Here is a 19,096-nt window from a genome sequence, read left to right on the forward strand (position 1 = left end):
CACCCAGTGTATGGTCGAATCCCGACACTTTGAGGCTGCATTCCTATTATTTTGCCTGCTTTAACCCTCCTTCCATTCTCTGTTGCTCCTTCCTTCCCTGGCATTGAGGCAGTAGCAATGTCTCTTTCTTTCCACTTTACCCCCTCTATTCATTAAGGAATGCCAGAATTTGCAACAATGGTGTCTCAAGCACAATAAAGTATGTGAAATGTAGTTTTCCACTACTACCGAATTCTTCTTGGTTGTGGGTCTAAGCCATGTGATGTGTAAAACGCTGATGTGAGATGCAAGTTTTCAGTTCCCACATGTGGAGTGCATGATTCAGATTGGGACTGTGGAAAATGTTGGGCACTACACACGAAGAACTGAGAGCCTACAAGAGATCTTCTGCCACAGCTGTCTTCAGAGCTGCCTGAGGGTGCTGGAAGCTGCCCAGATTACCACCAGGCAGTCTAGACTCTCCAACGTATGGGAACTCAGCACTAACTCCAGACAAACTCCTAATCTATCTTTAGTCAATGTTAAGAGTCAATGCCAGTAATAATTTGTACTGGAAGTCTACAGAAGTTTAAGGAACAATGAATACATGTTTGCATGTTATATTAAAAACTAATATTAAAGCCCATTGTAGCTGTAAATACAATGGGAGCTAGCATGGGAGGAGGGTGGAGTTTCATGGGTGGAAGTGTTGGTGTTTCAGATGTCATGTGGGGTTTGAGGGAGAAGGTCTTGGCCACCCTTGGACTTGTGAGGTCCTTCCTCCTAACTCCGAGGGACATTATTGACACAGGAGGTACCAATATTCAGCTTGGCCCTGCATAGATCTTGGAATTGGAGGTGGTGTCAGAGAATGGAGATGAGCTATGTAGGGGGAAAAGGATGTTTGGGGGGGAATTGAACAACAGTAACTGATCTCCAGAGTGTGGGAGATGAAATGGTGTGGCTGGGAAGGTGAACTTAGTGGCACAGAGGGTGCAGGGTGGGACAGGAGGAGACTGGGGGATGTGGGTGAATTGCTAATAACGTTAAACCTTTTTTAATAGGTCTCTGTGGAGAAAATTTGCGGCTTTGGATCCCAGAGAACTGGAGGAATAGCAGTTCGTAAAATAAGTTAAATGTTGTGAGGCAGTATTTTCAAAGCGCAATAAACTGCAAAGAAATCATAAGCTTGTCATGCTTGTTCTTAACGGTAAATATTTTATTGTCAGAAAGGAAGGGCATTGGGGCAGCAAACACCATGGGTGGTAGAATGGGGGGTGGGCAAGTGTCTTGCTGGAAATTGGTGTTGTCCGTGAACTTGGTGGGTGTTTCAGGCATGTTGTCATTGTATGGTGGTGGCTTGCAGGAAGTTGTTGGCTGTTAGTGTTCACAGTGGCTTTTAATGAGCGCAAACGGAGCATTGAGGAGATAGTTGGAGAGAGTACAGATGGTGAAGGTGGTGCCACAGATATTACTGGAAAAGGTGTTGCAAGCAGTGTGCAGGACAGGATGACAGAAGTATTAATTGTAGGTGTGTAATATATGTAGGCATCAGTATGGAAGGGAACCAAAAGAAGAAGAAGTTGGTTCTTATATGCCGCTTTTCCCTACCCGAAGGAGGCTCAAAGCGGCTTACAGTCGCCTTCCCATTCCTCCCCCCACAACAGACACCCTGTGGGGTGGGTGAGGCTGAGAGAGCGCTGATATCACTGCTCGGTCAGAACAGTTTTATCAGTGCTGTGGCGAGCCCAAGGTCACCCAGCTGGCTGCCTGTGGGGGAGTGTAGAATCGAACCTGGCAGGCCAGATTAGAAATCCGCACTCCTAACCACTACACCAAACTGGCACCAAAGTAAAGCAAGCCTGTGAGGGTTTTTTTTGGGTGTGGGAAGTATTCAAGAATTCTTCCTGTCATGTTCTCATGAGAACAGGAAACTTAGAGTCATAGGACTGGGAGGGTCTGAAAAGGCCATGAACTCCAATATCCTGCTCAATGAAGGACTGGGCTATAGATCCCTGGTAAGGGAGAGGCAGGGAGGGAGAAGCAGGCAGTCAGGTAATGGAGGAGCACTGAAGGAAGAAGGAGAGGGTGAGAGATGTGAGTGGGTGGAGTGGAGTCTGGAACAGTGGACTGATGGCAGGGGCAAGCAGATGGATGGAGAGGAGGTGGAACTTACCAGGTACGGCTGAATGAGAAGTGGTGTCTGTTGGTTCACAGGGTAGGCACAGGAGGGCAGATTACACAGGCAGTGGAGTTAGCAGTCAGTGTGCAGAGCCCTGAAGCAGTCAGGCAGGCACACAGGCAGGCAGGAGATGAAGGGTTTGTAGAGGCAGAAAGGTTTGATTAGAAATATGTGAGGTGTGTAGAAGAAGGAGGGGTGAGGGAGTGGAGGGGAGAACTGGCAGGTGTATAAGGTAGGGAAGGTTTGTTGGGAGAGTGGAGGGGGAAGGGCAGGGTAGTGGACGTGAGGTCAGAAGATGGGGGTAGTTGAGTCTTGAGTTGGTGTGTGGAGCACTCAGGTAGTCAGGCGAAGGTGGGTGCAGCTGAGTCAACGGGTGGCGTGCACAGTGGTCCAGCAGGCAGAGGACGGAGGTTCTGTTCAGGTAGAAGTGATGAGTTAGACATATGGCAGGTGGGTAGAAGAGGGAGACAAGAGGAAATGGCTGCAATGTCATGTTATTTAGCATTCCCCGTGGAGTTCATGTTAAAAGCTAAGGTGCTTGACTTGTCATCTGGGAAGGGCAGGATAGTCTGATCTCAGTTGGCAAGCAGATTCATCCCTGTTAGTAAAGGGTGGATACATCACCAAGGAACAGCAGGGTCAGCACAAAGGCAGGCAGTAGGTGGTGGACCTCCAGGTATCCCTTGCATTGAAGCAGCTGGGGAGGGGCATGTTGCCTGAAGTCAACTGTGACTTGAAGGCAGTAGGAGAAGAGTAATATTGGTGCCCTTTGCATTTAGAGAGAGAGAAAAAGAGAGAGAGAGTTATTTTAAGTGAGGATGACTGAAATGGCCGCGCAGCCTAGAGAAGACACAGAATTTCAGATACCTGCAAGAAATTTGGGGTTAAATAATTTCTTGGGCACTGTTAAGACATGTGAGGTCCATCAATTCACAGAGACATGCATATGAAGGTACAGGAATTTACGTGGACAGACACATGAAGGGGCAGGGATCAACATGCAGATGCATATGAAGCTTTTATTGAATCATATGCTTGAATCATCAAAGTCATTAGTGGCTACTCAGGGCCATTTCACACAGCGTTAATATTGCTGAAGTGTTACCATTATGTAATGCTATTTATTTTTCGTTATTCACGACGTCGTACACAATCTACAACACTCCCGCAACACTCCCGCAAAAATCGCTTCATTGTAGCCCTTAAAAAAACTGCTAGACTCTTGAGAACAACCTGCAACACATCCGAAAACGACGTGAATTCTCAGTATAGTGGTAGCAAGCATGACCCTCCCTAAACTCTCGTACCCAAGCTTCCAGCATCACAATCGCCATTTTTCCCCCTTAAACCGGCTAAAGCAACGAATAAGTGATGCTTCTTTGGCTGAAATCCCTCCACAAGCAATTGTCTATAAAGTTTCCAAGCACAATACAGCCCCCTGTAATTTCAGCCAGAAATAGCACGGGGGGGGGGTTACTTTAAGAGCATGTAAACGATTAAGCGCCAGCACCTACGCCAGCAAAAAAGGTCTTTCTGATACATCGAATGAATGAATATGCATTGCTACAGGTGTTTTTAGGTTTTTAAAAACAGTTTTTAAAGGGAAGCACGAACACAACAGTTAATTGGCTGTTCTGTTTGATTGACGGCCAGGGGCGGGTGGAAGTGCGGGAAAATATCGCCTCCTTTGTTGCGATTTTGGCGAGACCGGAAACTTGTGCGTTACGAGAACAGTGCTAGTGGGAGAGCCTTTTTTTGACAGAAATGGCTGTTTGCATTACTGAGACCTGCCGCTTTTGATTGCAGCGCTTTTCAATAGCGTTCAGATTTAGCAACATCGCCCATTGTGCGGAATGGCCATCAGAGTCCTAGCAAGTCTCCAAAGTCTTATGCACAGTTTTTTCACATCACTTGTTCTCTGTTTAATTTAAGTGGAGTTGCTGGTTATTGAATCTGTGACCTTCCACCTACAACATTGAGAGCCCCCCCCCCCCCCCCGCGCACAGTCAGGCCTTCCCCCACATGCTCTACCCTAGCTTACTGAAAAGTTGGTGTGGCGAAGGAAGGAAGGAAGGAAGGAAGGAAGGAAGGAAGGAAGGAAGGAAGGAAGGAAGGAAGCCAGCCAGCCAGCCAGCCAGCCAGCCAGCCAGCCAGCCAGCCCCCCTTCCCTAACTTACAAAAACTGCGGCAAGGCTGGCAGCCGACCAAGTGAAGCAGCTCCAAGCCTTGGCACAGGTTTATTTAGTTAGGGAGGGTGGGGGGATAATAGTGTCCTCTGCCACCCCCCAAGTGGATCGGCTGGCAGTGTGGCAGCCAGGCAGCCTCCTCACCCCCTGCCCAACTTACTAAAACAACAGCATGGCCGGGAGTTGTCAGCACGAGTCGGCTCCAACCTGTACTGCAGTTTTAGTTAGTTAGGAGGGGGAGGAGGGTACCCTCCCACCCAAGGGGATTGGGCTGGGATGGTGGGCAGGCTATGACAGCCATCTCTGGCCTTCCCTAACGAACTAAAATGGTGGCATGGCTAGGAGCCGGATCAGGGGGCTGGCAAATCTGCCGGGCAAGGTGGCTGTAGGCTGTGCCGCCATTTTAGGAAGTTAGGGAAGGGCGGGGGTAAGGACGGTGCCCTCCCACTCCCTCCAGGGGATCGAGCTGGCATGGCTTGGCTGGCTGTGCCAGCTAGCGTCCCCCTACCTTCTGCGACTTACTAAAATGGTGGCCCGGCCTTGAGGTTCCTTGGCCGGCTGACAAGCCAGTTGGGTAAGGAGGCTGCACACCATGGCACCATTTTAGTAGGTCAGGGAAGGGAGAAGAGACACCCCTCTCCCTCCACTCCCTTCAAGGACTCCAGCCGGCCAGGAGGGCCAGGAAACCCTCATGGTGCCTCTGGGAGGTGGCATGAGGGCTTGGCGAGGTAAGGGGTAAAGGCAAGAACCCCTCAGACTGCAAGGTGATGTGAGGGCTTCCCAGCCTAAGGGAAGCCTACTTACTGAGTCCCTGAGAGGAGTCCCTCAGTAAGTAGTCCCGCTAGCCTACTTACTGAGTCCCTGACGGCAGCCTGGGGCAAACTGGCTGCGAGCTTGCCAGACTGCCCCTGGCCAGGCTGGGGGGCAGGCTATGTCACCTCTCTATTGGTCCAAAGTCTGGGGGCAGGGCCAGTCTGATCTTTGGACCAATCAGAAGGCACAACTGGCCCCACCCACTCTCCACCCACCTAGGCCATAACTTTTTATATTATATAGTGAAGCTGTTCCAGATTAGAAAGCATAAAATAAATGAATATAATTTATAAGAAATCTTATACATTGTTTCAGTCTTTCATTTAAACATTTCTTTAGAAACTGAAGAAGGAACCCCAAACACATTGCTTTAAAACAAAATTATCAATCAAGACTTAATTTGTCCCAGTTCAGCCAAGACAATCTGAGTGCACAGTGGGACACAGATGTGCCTTGAATTGATGGATCCCTCTGGACCATCACTGTCACAAAGCTAAAGTAGATCTGGATGAGGACTAAAGTGCACAGCACAACTGCTAGCAAAAGTAATGGTTGCAGATTGCCCATTCTTCATTGTACATAACAAAGGAGAACAAAGCACACTATAAACATTGAGTTGCTGTCCAATTTAAGACTTTTGAATAAATCCTATATGCTTGCGTACGAGAAAAGTGATTTTTAGAATGCACACAAGGACACACTTGCTCAGTACATGAATATTTATAATCCTGAGCATGTGTGTACATCGTGATTTCCCCACCCACACATCTCCCCTGATAGTGTCTTCATTTGCACACTGAGGCTTTGATTGCAAGCAAATTGATGTGTGCTATGCTTAGGGAAATGCCGGGATCTCCTCAAAGAACTATGTAAAAGGAAAGCAATGTACATAAATGATGAATGTGAAATGTATGCAGAGCAAAGGCCAAGCAAAGAAAAAAACTAGGTTGTGTTTCTTTGCCAATCAGGAGTTATGTACATGTATTGATTCTAATTTGAAGCAAATGAACACCTAAGCCAACCTGTTGAAAAACATTATCTGGCAATATTTCAAAAGAGTTTTCTATTCCTAAACACTGATTCTGAAAGATGAAATAAAATGTAGGACTGGCACATGGAGAGCTAAATTAATTATTTCTGAAAACACTTCACTGCATTTAAGAAAAGACAACAGCTTGCAAAAAGTGTAGAGCGTTGAAATTAAAAAAGTGTTTGCAAGCTATCCTGCAAATGAATTGTCTTTCGTGACACCCGAGGATATCGCTGATGTCTCTATGGCAACTGCTTTTTATATATTTCATTCTTAATTGCCTTTGTATCTCATTTTGACTAATATTTGGCACCAGTAAAATAGGACACGTGTTGGTTTGGCTGGTTTGATGAATTGTTTATAGCCAGCCAACTTTTGTCATTTCCCATATTTTCAAAGCTTGACTAAATCTACTGCTCTTTTGAATGGCACAACAGATATTACACAGTTTATGCAGCAATGAAGGAGAGACAACACATTTTGTACAACTTACGGACTTAGAGACCCAATCTAAAGTTTATTGGGGACAACACATGGCCCGGCATCTCCCCATTAATGTTTAAATGAAGAAAACATGACATGATATCAACACACTTAACAGCTCTCTGCACACAGAGAACTTTATAGGTAGGATTGCCATCTCTGGGTTGGGAAAGGCCTGGAAACTTTGGGGGTGGAGCTGGGAGTGGGCAGGATTTGGGGTGGGGGGAAGAAGAAGAAGAAGAAGAAGAAGAGTTGCTTCTTATATGTTGCTTTTCTCTACCTGAAGGAGGCTCAAAGCGGCTTACAGTTGCCTTCCCTTTCCTCTCCCCGCAACTGACACCCTTTGAGGTGGGTGAGGCTGAGAAAGCCCTGATATCACTGCTCGGTCAGAACAGCTTTATCAGTGCCATGGTGAGCCCAAGATGACCCACCAAGATCACCCAGCTGACTACATGTGCAGAATCGAACTCGGCATGCCAGATTAGAAGTCCACACTCCTAACCACTACACCAAACTGGCTCTTTAAGGAGGGACCTTAGTGGAATATAATGCTAAGGAGTCCACCCTCCACAGCAGCCATTTTCTCCAGGGAAACTGATATCTTTAGTCTGGACATGAGCTATAATTCCAGGGGCTCTTCAGGTGTTTTCAGGGAACACCATTCCTACATTGTTGTTCCTAACGCCCACTCAAGGAACCCTTGAACAGCTCCCCAATTTTTACTTGTGACATCCTCAAGATAGGCTTGCACACAATAAACCAGACTTTATAAAAATAAAGAGGTATTAAATGAACTCAGAATAGTCAACTATCAATTAGAGTCTCATCACCTCTTTTTGAAGGGTTGTATGCAATTAATTAGGTCTGGTGGTGAGCACATGTGGTCTTGAAGCAAATCCTGTTACACAGCACATATAAGCAATTATTGTAGATTAAATGTTTGAGGCAGTCCATAGAGAAAGTAAGTCTCTAGAAAAGTAGAAAAAGTTAAGTCTCTAGAACATTTGGAGTAGATCACAACTGATGTGCTTTCTGTGGGTATGTATATAATCATTAATAAATACTCATCACAAGCAAACTGTTCTTGCATTGTGCATGGATAAAATGCAGACGAGCTAAAAGCAAACAGCCCACACCCTTGGTAGAATTCTAGGGTTATTTTTTGTGAAAAGTCCTAAAAGAAAGAAGTTTGTACACTGTAATTGCTCAAAGGAGCAGAATGTGCTTAAAGCAGATTATATGATCATGATGGCTTAATACCTTGTGCTGAATGAAAAGCACAGCATGTTTACAAGACGGGTTTATGGTAATGACGCACATCAGCATTCATGGAAATATCTCAGACACCTTTGACACTGTAACACTTAATGGTGTCCCCAATACAGCAACCTGAGTGCCTGTTAGAAAATGGGGAACAAGATTCTAGGTATTTTTGCATATGAGATTTAGGCCATGTGGTTCTTAGTTACATGTACGATATATAAGACAGTACCAAAAATTTCTTTCTTTCTTTCTTTCTTTCTTTCTTTCTTTCTTTCTTTCTTTCTTTCTTTCTTTCTTTCTTTCTTTCTTTCTTTCTTTCTTTCTTTCTTTCTTTCTTTCTTTCTTTCTTCCTTCCTTCCTTCCTTCCTTCCTTCCTTCCTTCCTTCCTTCCTTCCTTCCTTCCTTCCTTCCTTCCTTCCTTCCTTCCTTCCTTCCTTCTTTCTTTCTTTCTTTCTTTCTTTCTTTCTTTCTTTCTTTCTTTCTTTCTTTCTTTCTTTCTTTCTTTCTTAGTAATAAGCAGTCATTGAAGGTGGAGTCCAAAGCCTTTTCACATATAGGATGAAATCTACTATGCTTGGGGTGGCTGATTTGGGTAAAAAAACTTCAACCCCCCCCCCCAACTATTTATTTATTTTATGTATTTATTTTTGTATTTATATACTGCGGCATTCCATTCGGACTTGCAGTAGTTCACAGTAACCTTTCATTGTGCATTCATAACAACATTTAATGGGAGGGAAAACAATGGACATAAACTACCTGTGACTGAGCATCACATATAATTTGGACCACCACTCCCAAGTACTTTTGTTTCAATAAGTGAAATGTGAATGTGCAATGTACAAGGAGCATAATGCCACTGGACAGTATGCTTCTTTGCAACACAGTCAGTTCTCTTCTGCTGTCTGCTCCCTATGAATAACAATTGATTAAGTCATGTCTGCAAGGGCCTGCTGGCAATTTAAACGTCATAGGTGTGAAGGCCTTTGTTAGCTGGGGATAATGTCCTGATTTTAACGACCTTAGCATATTTGATATAAACCGTTAAATACCCATGTCCCCCTCTTTCTCATATCCTTTCCCATTCAACATCAACTACATCATCTTGGGCTTTTTCACATGTTCACTGTATATACCTTTAAATGCCAACAATGTTCTTCAGGTCTCTACAAAGAGCAAACAGGTCAAACTCTATGTCAAAAGATAGGTAAAGGTATCCCCTGTGCAAGCACTGAGTCATGTCTGACCCTTGGGGTGACGCCCTCTAGCGTTTTCTTGGCAGACTCAATACAGGGTGGTTTGCCATTCCCTTCCCCAGTCATTACCATTTTACCCCCCAGCAAGCTGGGTACTCATTTTACCAACCTCAGAAGGATGGAAGGCTGAGTCAACCTTGAGCTGGCTGCTGGGATCAAACTCCCAGCCTCATGGTCAGAGCTTCAGACAACATGTCAGCTGCCTTACCAAATCTGACATCAAGAAATACAAGACTGAAAAACCTGTTGGAGAACACTTTAGCCTTTCAGGACATTCAATGGATGACCTCAAAGCAGCTGTTTTATTGCAAAGAAACTTCATGAATAGATTAGGAAGAGAAATGGCTGAGTTGCAGAACAATGACATCCCCAGGACATAACAGAGATATTGGTTTTTTTTCAAGATTCTCACCAATCCCCCCAGAAGGGCTATATGTCCTCTTTATTTTATTTCATTTCTTATTTTGAATAACATATTAGAATGGTTGATTATAATGTAACATAATGAATAACACAATACAATGTAATTTGGAATGGTAGATTGGAATATATTTCTCTGGTCTGGGAACAAGGGAGATAACTACACAGCCAATCACCCCAAAGAAAATGATGCTGTAATGTCACCTTCATATTTGAGAGGAGATGGATGGAGTGTCATGGCAGGGTCTCAGTTGATTACTCTTAGTATTTCACAATTAAGGATACATCTGCGCATCAAACTCCTATTTGAAATATTTATTTCCTTCACAATGTTTTCCCCTGGACATAAACCGAAAGAGATGGTCACCATATAAATGAAGGTTGTTATTCCTGTTTAGTCCTAAGATCTGTTAAACATCTTCATTATACTATGTGCAAATTTACTGCTCACCCTCTACCTATATGTATGGACTGGTAATTCCCATTTTATTGTATCCTGAAGAAGTGTGCATGCACACAAAAGCTCATACCTTTAATAAAACCCTGTTGGTCTTAAGGGTGCCACTGGAGTAAAACCCAAAGTGGTTTACATCATTCTTTCCTCCATTTTATCTCCTCCATTTTATCCTCTCAAAAACCATGTGAAGTAGGTTAAGCCGAGATCGTATGACTGGTGACTAAGATCACTCAGCAAGCTTCTGAGGCAGTGAGGATGCAAATGTGGTCTCTCAGCTCTCTAACTTCCATGCTGGCTGGCCCATTTCCATTATGCTTTAAGTCATCTGCTTATGAAAGACAGGTTACTTGGGTACTCTGAAACAATTGGTACCTATTACTCCAGTGAATCAGCTAAATATTCCCCCCTTCCCACTATCATTCAAATGCCAATTTTTTAATTTCTTCTTGTTGGCATACTCATAGATCTTTCCCCTCAGCAATTGACTAGGATTGTCACGGGCTTTTCAGTATCATTGTCTTGAATTTGAACTCTCTCATTTCCCTTCTCCTCCTGCTTTCAGACTTATTGCTGGGGATAGTTTTTCTCCACATGACAAAGAAAACCAGATTTACTAGATAATTGTCCCATTTCCATATCACAGCATTGATACTAAGCTGAAGCCAGCACCTGTGGGAACGTCTCTTTAGGATTATCTGTAGGATAATTAGAGTTGTCAGAACATTGATTATTCCTCTTAACCTGCCATTCAGGATAAAGTCAAATCCGTTCTAGTTGGCCACGCGCATGTACACTCACACAAAGAGGGGGGGGGGACCCATTCTTTGCTTGACATCTATGACATAAAAATTAAATACGCTGGCAATGGAGCAATGCGATAGTATTGATTAAACTGTAATTACATTTAGTTTGGAATTTGGAATGGGAATGTTCAGGTCTTAAACAGAAAGCAACACCAGGAATATTATTTAGACCTTGTGCAAAGGGTGTGATCTAACCTGTATCATATTGCATGTGTCTTGCATTAGACTAGAGTCCTGGATGAGGAAGCCCATCTCCATCTGTATCAGGCTCATGGTTGGAAGGCTTATCTAGGATTAGCAACTTCAAGTTGGTTCCTGGGCTGCTTCTGCAAGGAAGACTCACCCAGCCATTATGCCGCACTGCCCCCTGGCTGCAGGCTCTCTTGATCCCTGCTCTCACCTGTTTGTCCCCAGAGTTTGTGTACATATGGGATAGCCGAGGGACAGGAAATCAAAACTTCCTGCCATTTGCTTTACCCGTCAATCATTGTCACATGATGAAAACTCCCTCAGTCCCTTCTGTCAAGCGCTAAAAGAATTCACAACAAAACTTCTATAATAAGAAAGCTTTAAGGGAAGTTTACTCTAGTCACTATAACTCAAGAAGTCAAATCTACCCCACAATAGAATTGCAAGCCCTTTTCAAGACAATTCTCCCGCCCAAAACGTGAATGTTCCCAAGGGGAGGGGTGCCCTCATCCCCAGGTGTCAGCCCAGGCATCCTGCCAGAGGTGCTACAATTCGCACGTCCTTGGACTGGCCGGCGCCTATTGACAAGATACAATGTTGTTGTTACAAAAAGCAGAGCTAGCGAGCAGGGATCAAAGGACAAACAATTCAGAGCGGGCACTACAAATCATGATAACATGGGAACAGAGAACAGGCTTCGGTTACATAGAAAGCCAGGAAAAAGAATAGTGGAATACAGTCAAGATGGGGTAACCCCTGTTCATGGACAATTCATGGCAGAGAGCAGGTACTGATCCTGACACCTTCAAGTCTGAAATAATTTTTAACAGAAAAATTACCACAACTGCATTTTAATGCAAAACTGTTACAACTCAAACAAGGGGATAAAAAAATATGGGCTGTTTAATCACATAATCCCCCCCCCCCGACTGTCCCCGATCTCACTAAAACTAAGAAAAAACAGAAAGAAGGAAGGTGCTGGCCAAACATGGTGGCGAGTGAGGTGGGGATTTGATATTTTGTTACTTTGGAATTATGTTGTAACATGATAGGACATTTTTTTTAAGGTTGCAAAGGTAGATGTCAGAAGTGATGCTTGGGGAGAAGGGGGAAGCAGTGCCTGACTGGGGACAGCCTGAGTTTCCCCCCTTACACATGGCCCAGCCGCAACATATACACGGTTGGATCTTGCAGCAAAAAAAGGAACATTAATTTCTCCATGTTCCCTTGCTGCAGGGCAACAGAGGGCCTGAGTAAGGCCAGGCCTAGGACTGGCCTGGCCTGGGCCCAATTCTATGAAAAAGCAGGATTTAGACCTGCGTGCAAACAAGCAGTGATTGCAGCCTAATCCGTCGTGCAGAAGACATCCTGGAGTTCTCCTGGAATTGTAACAGACCTCCAGGCTACATAGATCAGTTCCCCTGGAGGAAACAGACACTTTGGAGAGCAAACTATACATAGGATTTATGGTAGTGGAATTATGGAATTATGGTAGTAGAGTCTAGGAGAAATACAAGCCATGTAGTGATACTACATTCCTACTGAGCTTCCTGTCCTATTCCACTCTTGCCATGTACTGCCCCAAATCTCTAGGAATTTCCTTCAGAACTGGACTCTGGAATCTTCAGACTCAACCTGGAGGTTGTGAACCCTAGTGTATCTCAGTAATCCAGGCCTTTCTATCATATTCTAGCCTGCAAATTATTGCAAATAGCAATAATTCATTTTCATTGTGGAGAGCTGAGAGACATAATTGTAGAAGGATCATTCCCTAACTGCAGACCAGGTATCTTCAGTTCATAAATCAAGTTCTCTAGTGCATGAAGAAGCCCTTGGGACTGGAGTCAATTTGCTTTTTGTCTACCACTGTCATTTCCTATATTGATGGACTGAGGCAGTAATAGAGTAATATAAATATTAAGCAATTAAGAATGTAGAGCATTAGGAAATCCTCTTGGCTTGTTCACTAGCTATCTGACACAAATGATGAAGTTTATCATTTGCCACCACACAGTTACTTTGTTTGGGCTTGTGTACTTTTGCTGCAAAGAAAGTTCAAATGTAATCTGTCTAGTTGGAATTGGAGCATGTGTACCTTTGCAAAGTCGCTTTTGTTACTTTTTGTTAAGGCGAAGAACAGTCCTTTCTAACTAGTAAGGATCTTATGGGCCATTCTGCATCAGGACCAATGTTGCCAATTGTTCACAGAATGCAGAAACGCTATATTAAATAGTGGAATTTCGTCATTCCGCATACCTTTTTTTAGTGGAATATAGAAGTTCCAGTAGTGTTTCATTCATTCCCCACAGGTTTCCGGTCTTGCTGGAATTGCAACAAAGGAAGCGATTTTTTTCTGCGCTTCTTCCCGCCCCTGGCCGTCAATCAAACGGAACAGCCAGTGGGCTGTTGTGTTCATGCTCCCGAAAAGCCCCTTTCCCTTTAAGAACTGTTTTTTTAAAAACCAAACACACCCGTTGTAATGAATCTGTGTCCAATTGTTGCATCGAAAAGACCTTTTTGCTTCCGTAGGAGCTGGCAATTAATCGTTTACACGCTCCTCAAGTAGAAAAAAAAATTCCCCCACCACGGGTGCGATTTGTAGCTGAAATTACAGGCAGTGCTGAACAGGGGGCTGTGTTGTGCTTGGGAACTTTCAAGACACTTGCAGTAGGGAGCTTTGTTTTACTGTATCAATCACTTCTGTGGAGGGACTTTAGCCAGAGAAGCCTCTGAGAAGCCTCACTCTTTTGTTGCTTTCCCTAGTCTAAGGGGGGAAAAATGGTGATTGCTTCTCCGGAAGTTTGGGGGTGAGAGTGGGGGAGGGACTTTCTTTCTACTGCTACATTGAGAATGCACATGTCTTTCGCTGATGTGTTGCAGCTTGTGCTCAGAAGTGTAGCGATTTTTTTAGGGGGAATCTACTTTTCTGGATTTCCCGTAAAGCGCTACAACAAAGTGATTTTTGCGGGAGTGTTGCAGGAGTGTTTCAGATTGTGTGCAATGTCATGCGGAACCTTGAATTTGTAGCATTTACCAAAGGTAAGACTTCTGCCATATTTAAGTTGTGCGGAATGGGCTATGTCTATGCCTGTAAAAAGCCTAACATGTGGGTGACTGAAGGAAATGCTGTTCTGTTTGCTCTTTGAACTTCAACTGGCTTAAAACTGATTTAATTCTACATTCCCTCATAAAGATTATATTTAGAACCCAAAGATGGATCCTGGGGTTCAGAAGGGCCTGGCTGCCCTGTGCTAGAAGTTTGTTACCATGAATCAGCCTATTTGTAATTTTAGAAACAAAACAAAATAATTTCTTGTTTCATAGGGGTTCATGGATTGGGGCCTGGTTATATAACTGTGAGAAAATAAATATCAGAAAATTTTAAAACTTCCTTTCATTTTTTCTTTTATATTTATTTATTATTTACTTATGGTCTGCCTTTCTCACTGAAACTCAAGGCATATAAACCTCCAGGTGAAGCCTGGAGAGCTTCTGGTATTACAACTGATTTGCAGTTAACAAATATCAGTTTACTACCCAAGGATGTTGATAGCCATTGAGTGCTGGGGCCTGGAGCCCCACTAGCCTCAGCAATCAGGAGGTATGGGATTTCCCTCCATATCTCTCACCCCCTGAGGGAATTTGCAGAGATGGGGGAAGGATTGCCCCCCCATAAGTATCAAGGATTGTACTTGTATATTCTAAATAGCAAAACAATGCCCCATCTGAGGATACCAAAATCCAGAGATCAGAGAGATGAATGGACAAGATGGATCTTTTGACAAATTTGAAAAATGCTTCAGGTTTGCAGAAAAATCTGAAATCTTTAAATAAGGATGTTATAAACAATTCCAAAACAATAAAAGAAGCACTTGTACCTTTAATAAACATATGCCCTCAGTGGCTGTTGGTAGACAATCAGAACAATTGGCCTAGCATACAAGACTTGGCTTCTGCCTGGTTTCTTTCATTAAAAGGCAGGGGAATGGGGCAGGGATTTTTCCTTTGAGGCAGAACCTGCTTAACCATGTAGCACCCGTAGCACATGCTCCGGGCCCCACACAGTGCCTTCCCCCATGGATCAAGGTCGTAGCCTTTCTCCTCCCCCTTTTCCCTCTTTAAGGACACTGGGGGCCTTTTCGCACGGGGATCTTTGTTGCAAATTGGTCACTGAATGAAAAATCGCCATTTAAAATAGTGGAATTCGTCGTTTTGCATACCTGGCTTTGTAGTGGAATCAGTTGCATTTTTTAGCGTTTCCCACAGGCTTCCGGTCTCGGCAGAAATCGCTAGAAAGGAAGCGCTATTGCCAAGCTCGTCCCGCCCCTGGCCATCAAGCAGCCAATGGGCAGCCGTTAGCATGCTCCCAAACAGCCCCTTTCCCTTTAAGGAAGGTTTTTTTTAAAACCCATTGTAACGAATCTGGGTAGATTCGTTGCAATGGAGAGACCCATCCAGCTGCCTGGGGTGTTTGAGCTGTCGTTTGATTGTTTGATCATTAACACGCTATCTCCGAGTGAAAAAAAAAAATCCCCCCCCCTCTCACGGGCCCGATTTTCGGCTGAATGGAATGTGTGAAATGTGTGTGCTTAGTGACTGAAGGGGAGGGACTGAAGCCGGGGAAGCCTCTGTTTGAGCTGTCATTTGATCGTGGCCACGCTGCCTCCGAGTGGAGAAAAAAAATCCCCCCTCCCCCCCCCTCACGGGCGCGATTTTCAGCCGAAACAGTGTGAAAAATAAAGGGAAAATACATCAGCAAACGGGCTTCTGCTGGCTTCTTGTGCTGTAAACAGCTCTGAGGAGGGACTGCAGCCTGGGAAGCCTCACTGGCTAAACGGAGGCTCGCCGGTGCGTTGATCTCCACTCGCTTGGGGAAAAAAAAATGGCGATCGCTTCGCCGGAAGTTTGGAGGACAGGCTCAGGAGGAGGGACTTTGAAGAAACCGCAACAATGTTAACGCACAGGTCTTTATCGCTATTGTTGCAGATTGGTTGCAGGAGTGTATCGCTTTCCGGAGGGTGAATCCACTTTTTGGGATTCCCCTGAAAGCGCTACAACGAAGCGCTTTTTGCGGGTCGGTTTCAGGAGTGTTGCAGATTGTCTACGACGTCGTGGGTTATTCCAAATTAGTAGCATTTTCAATTAGCAACCATTGTGCTATTTTAAAGCCATGCGAAATGGCCCTGGGAGTAACACCTCTTTCCACTGTGAGGAGTCCCTCTGCCCCCAGTCTTGCTGCTCCCACCAGAATGGTCTTCTGCTAGCGCCCCACGAATCCTTAGCCACTCCAGCTTTGAAGGAGGACATTGTGGCTAGTCCTAGCAGCACCCACCAGATACGTTTGAATTGCTTGAGGTCTGACTGATTGCTAATGTTCAACAGCAGCCACTTCTCAAAAGCCACCTCTCAAATGTACTGGCTAGAGTTTCAGACTGGGACCTTGAATCCCCATTCTGCTGTGGAAACAATTTGGATGGCTTTGGATCAGTTAAACATTTTCAGCCTCACCTACCTCACAGTGTTGCTGTAAAACCCTATTATTGTTTTGGAGGAGAGGAAAATTATTTAAGAGGCACTAGGGAGAGAAAGGCAAGATATAAACAAAGTAAATAAGATGGGGCAAATAAAAGGTAGAATAGTGGGTGAGCCTAAAGAGACAAGGAAGTAAGGAAAAATAAGGATATGGGAGTTGCTAGTATGAGGGAAAGGGGAAATAATTTAGGGAAGGGATGCAGGACAAACTGAAATGACCCTCCAAAGTTCTTGCAGGCTCACCCTCAGTCCAAATGGGGTCAACTCAGCTGGCTCCATGAAATTGGGCCATAGCTTTCCTGAGGAGAAACTGCCAGGGGGAGAGAAGGAAGTTGAAAATAGGGGGGCAGATAAAAGTCAGTTGGTATGATGAGCCCTCTTACACTTTTCCTCGCACTGAGGTAAAATTTTTCCTCCAAAATTAAATTTCTGTTCCATTACTTGATGGAGCTGCAGTGGTTTCTATGTTTTAATTAGTAAAGCAAGCTGTCCCTGAGACAAGATTTGACTTTCTACTCAGCCCTGAAAGGAAGGTGTAAGAGTCTTTTACTAAAAACTTTTCAGAAGGGCACTGAGATGATGTTAACATCCAACAAAAAAGATATTTTATTTGACATAGAAGGAAAGGGTAGATGGAATGAGGAGATACAGCGTTGTTGTGAAAAAAAAAATCAGTTGTACGGGTTCTTGATCTTAATTTCAGGCTTTGGAGAGGTATATTTTTAGTTTCTGACTTTTCTTTTTCCTTTGTGCTCCCCTGGTTTTCTTTGAAGATTGGTACCTGTGTAGTACCCCAAACTCCCTTCTAATTCTTGAGGTATCTGAAACAAGCTTCTCTACACACCATTCCACAGAAATCCTCAACTATCCCCCCCCCCTTGTAACTGGACAGGGATTCTTCTCTCCTTGAAGATATCTCTCCTTTCCTTTGGACTAATTTGGAAACATCAACCACTACTCAAATCTATCTGCTAAATATATTTCCTAGTCCTCCCAGCTGTGCACAGCTGCTTTCAACCGATGCTGAGTCCAGACTATTATTCAAGAATGTTTTCCCTAACTAAATTCTCCTCAGAGTAGATGTTACACAGCTAACTCAAATAGATATTCTTTCAATCAAAGCAGGCTTCTGTCAGAGTCTGAACTACCCTCTTCCCTCAGCAGTACAACTCTAATATCACTTCTTTCACAGCTGTTTCTGACAAATCAGAGCACTTGGAGCAGCCTGTCACTCAAGCCCTCTTTTTCAGTAAAGAATTAACCCTTCATTTACTGGTGGTCTGTCACTTCAGTACTCAGAGTCACAGTTGACTAGTGAGTAGAAAGGAGAAAAGGAAACAGGAAAAGGGAGAGACTATGGGGACTTCCTGAAAAGAACAGGGATGTAACGAGGGAGGGGGAAGTGAAATGCAGCCTACAAGTCCTTGGAGGAAGGCTCCCCCAATTGTTCCCTTATAAAAGCATTCTCCTGGGATGTTCTATTATACAATAGTTCTAATCCCTTTATAAAAATTGCCTTCTGAACATTTTCTGCTTTACACATTCTGCAAAATGAATAAATGACCTCCTTAGGCATACTGTTCCATGAGGTGGGAGGCAACATAGAAAATGTGCATGAAAAAAGAGTTGCCATTTGGAGGGTGGTCATTAAGGGCTTTGTAGGTAATAACCAGAACCTTGAATTGAATGTAATAACTTACTGGTAACCAGCACAGTGACTGCAAAATTGATACAATATGCATGTTTTGCCTAGAATGTGATAGAAACTAGGCTGTGGCATTCTCTCTGAAATGCAGTATCTGAGCTGACTTTAAGGGCAGGCCATGCAAAGTGCATCACAATAGTCCAACTTTGAGGTAAACCATAGCATGGATCCACATGGTCTGATCAGGTGAGTCATGGTAGATGGCCATCTCCCAGGCTAAAGGAAGGTGATAGAGTGCCCTTTTTTGGCTGCTGCATTAACTTCCTTCTCTAGTAATATTGCTGAGGTTATCCTATGTTCTCAAATGAGTCAGTGATATAGATTATCTAAATGAATTCTAGATTTACAAACATAAGTCTTATTTTCCCTGGGTACATAGGTACCTCTAATCACAAGAGAGATTCTTCAAGGCAAGAAATCTTTCTCCCTTTAATAGGTTAAAAAACATCTGGGAGAAGCTTGGCTGGACACATTAGTTTCTTCTTTTAAGAAACAACATTCTGATGTTCACTCTAATTAAAAAGGGAAGAGAAGTTTTTAAAATAACCATTTTAACGACTAAACCTATACCTTTCCAGTGTTGTTGCAATTCTGCTATCCCTCTTCTTCCATATGAGACAGAGGGGACAACTTGATGTGCTGGCTTCTTTGGGCTGACCCAGAGGTAATGCCACCATGTCACAGCTGGCCTCAGGCTACTACGCCAAGTCCTGAGCTAGTCTGCAGCATGACAGGGCCAGATGCTCTCCCCACCGTCACAAATACTAGGCCCCCACCTGGTTCTAGTATGCTGTGGGT

The 19,096-nt window shown here is 44.1% G+C and overlaps 1 protein-coding gene across 1 annotated transcript in view; it reads right to left on the minus strand.

Moving 5' to 3' along the window:
* Window positions 1-2,751: 2,751 nt before the first annotated feature.
* SYT9 (synaptotagmin 9) overlaps window positions 2,752-19,096 on the minus strand; it is a 159,729-nt gene continuing 143,384 nt past the window's right edge. Inside the window, exon 7 of the mRNA XM_077321892.1 lies at window positions 2,752-2,928. Within this exon, the coding sequence (XP_077178007.1) occupies window positions 2,884-2,928 (45 nt within the window). The 3' untranslated portion in view covers window positions 2,752-2,883. The remainder of the gene's footprint in view (window positions 2,929-19,096) is intronic.

Source organism: Paroedura picta, chromosome 2 (assembly GCF_049243985.1).
Source record: "Paroedura picta isolate Pp20150507F chromosome 2, Ppicta_v3.0, whole genome shotgun sequence".
In the NCBI taxonomy this organism is placed as follows: Eukaryota; Metazoa; Chordata; class Lepidosauria; order Squamata; family Gekkonidae; genus Paroedura; species Paroedura picta.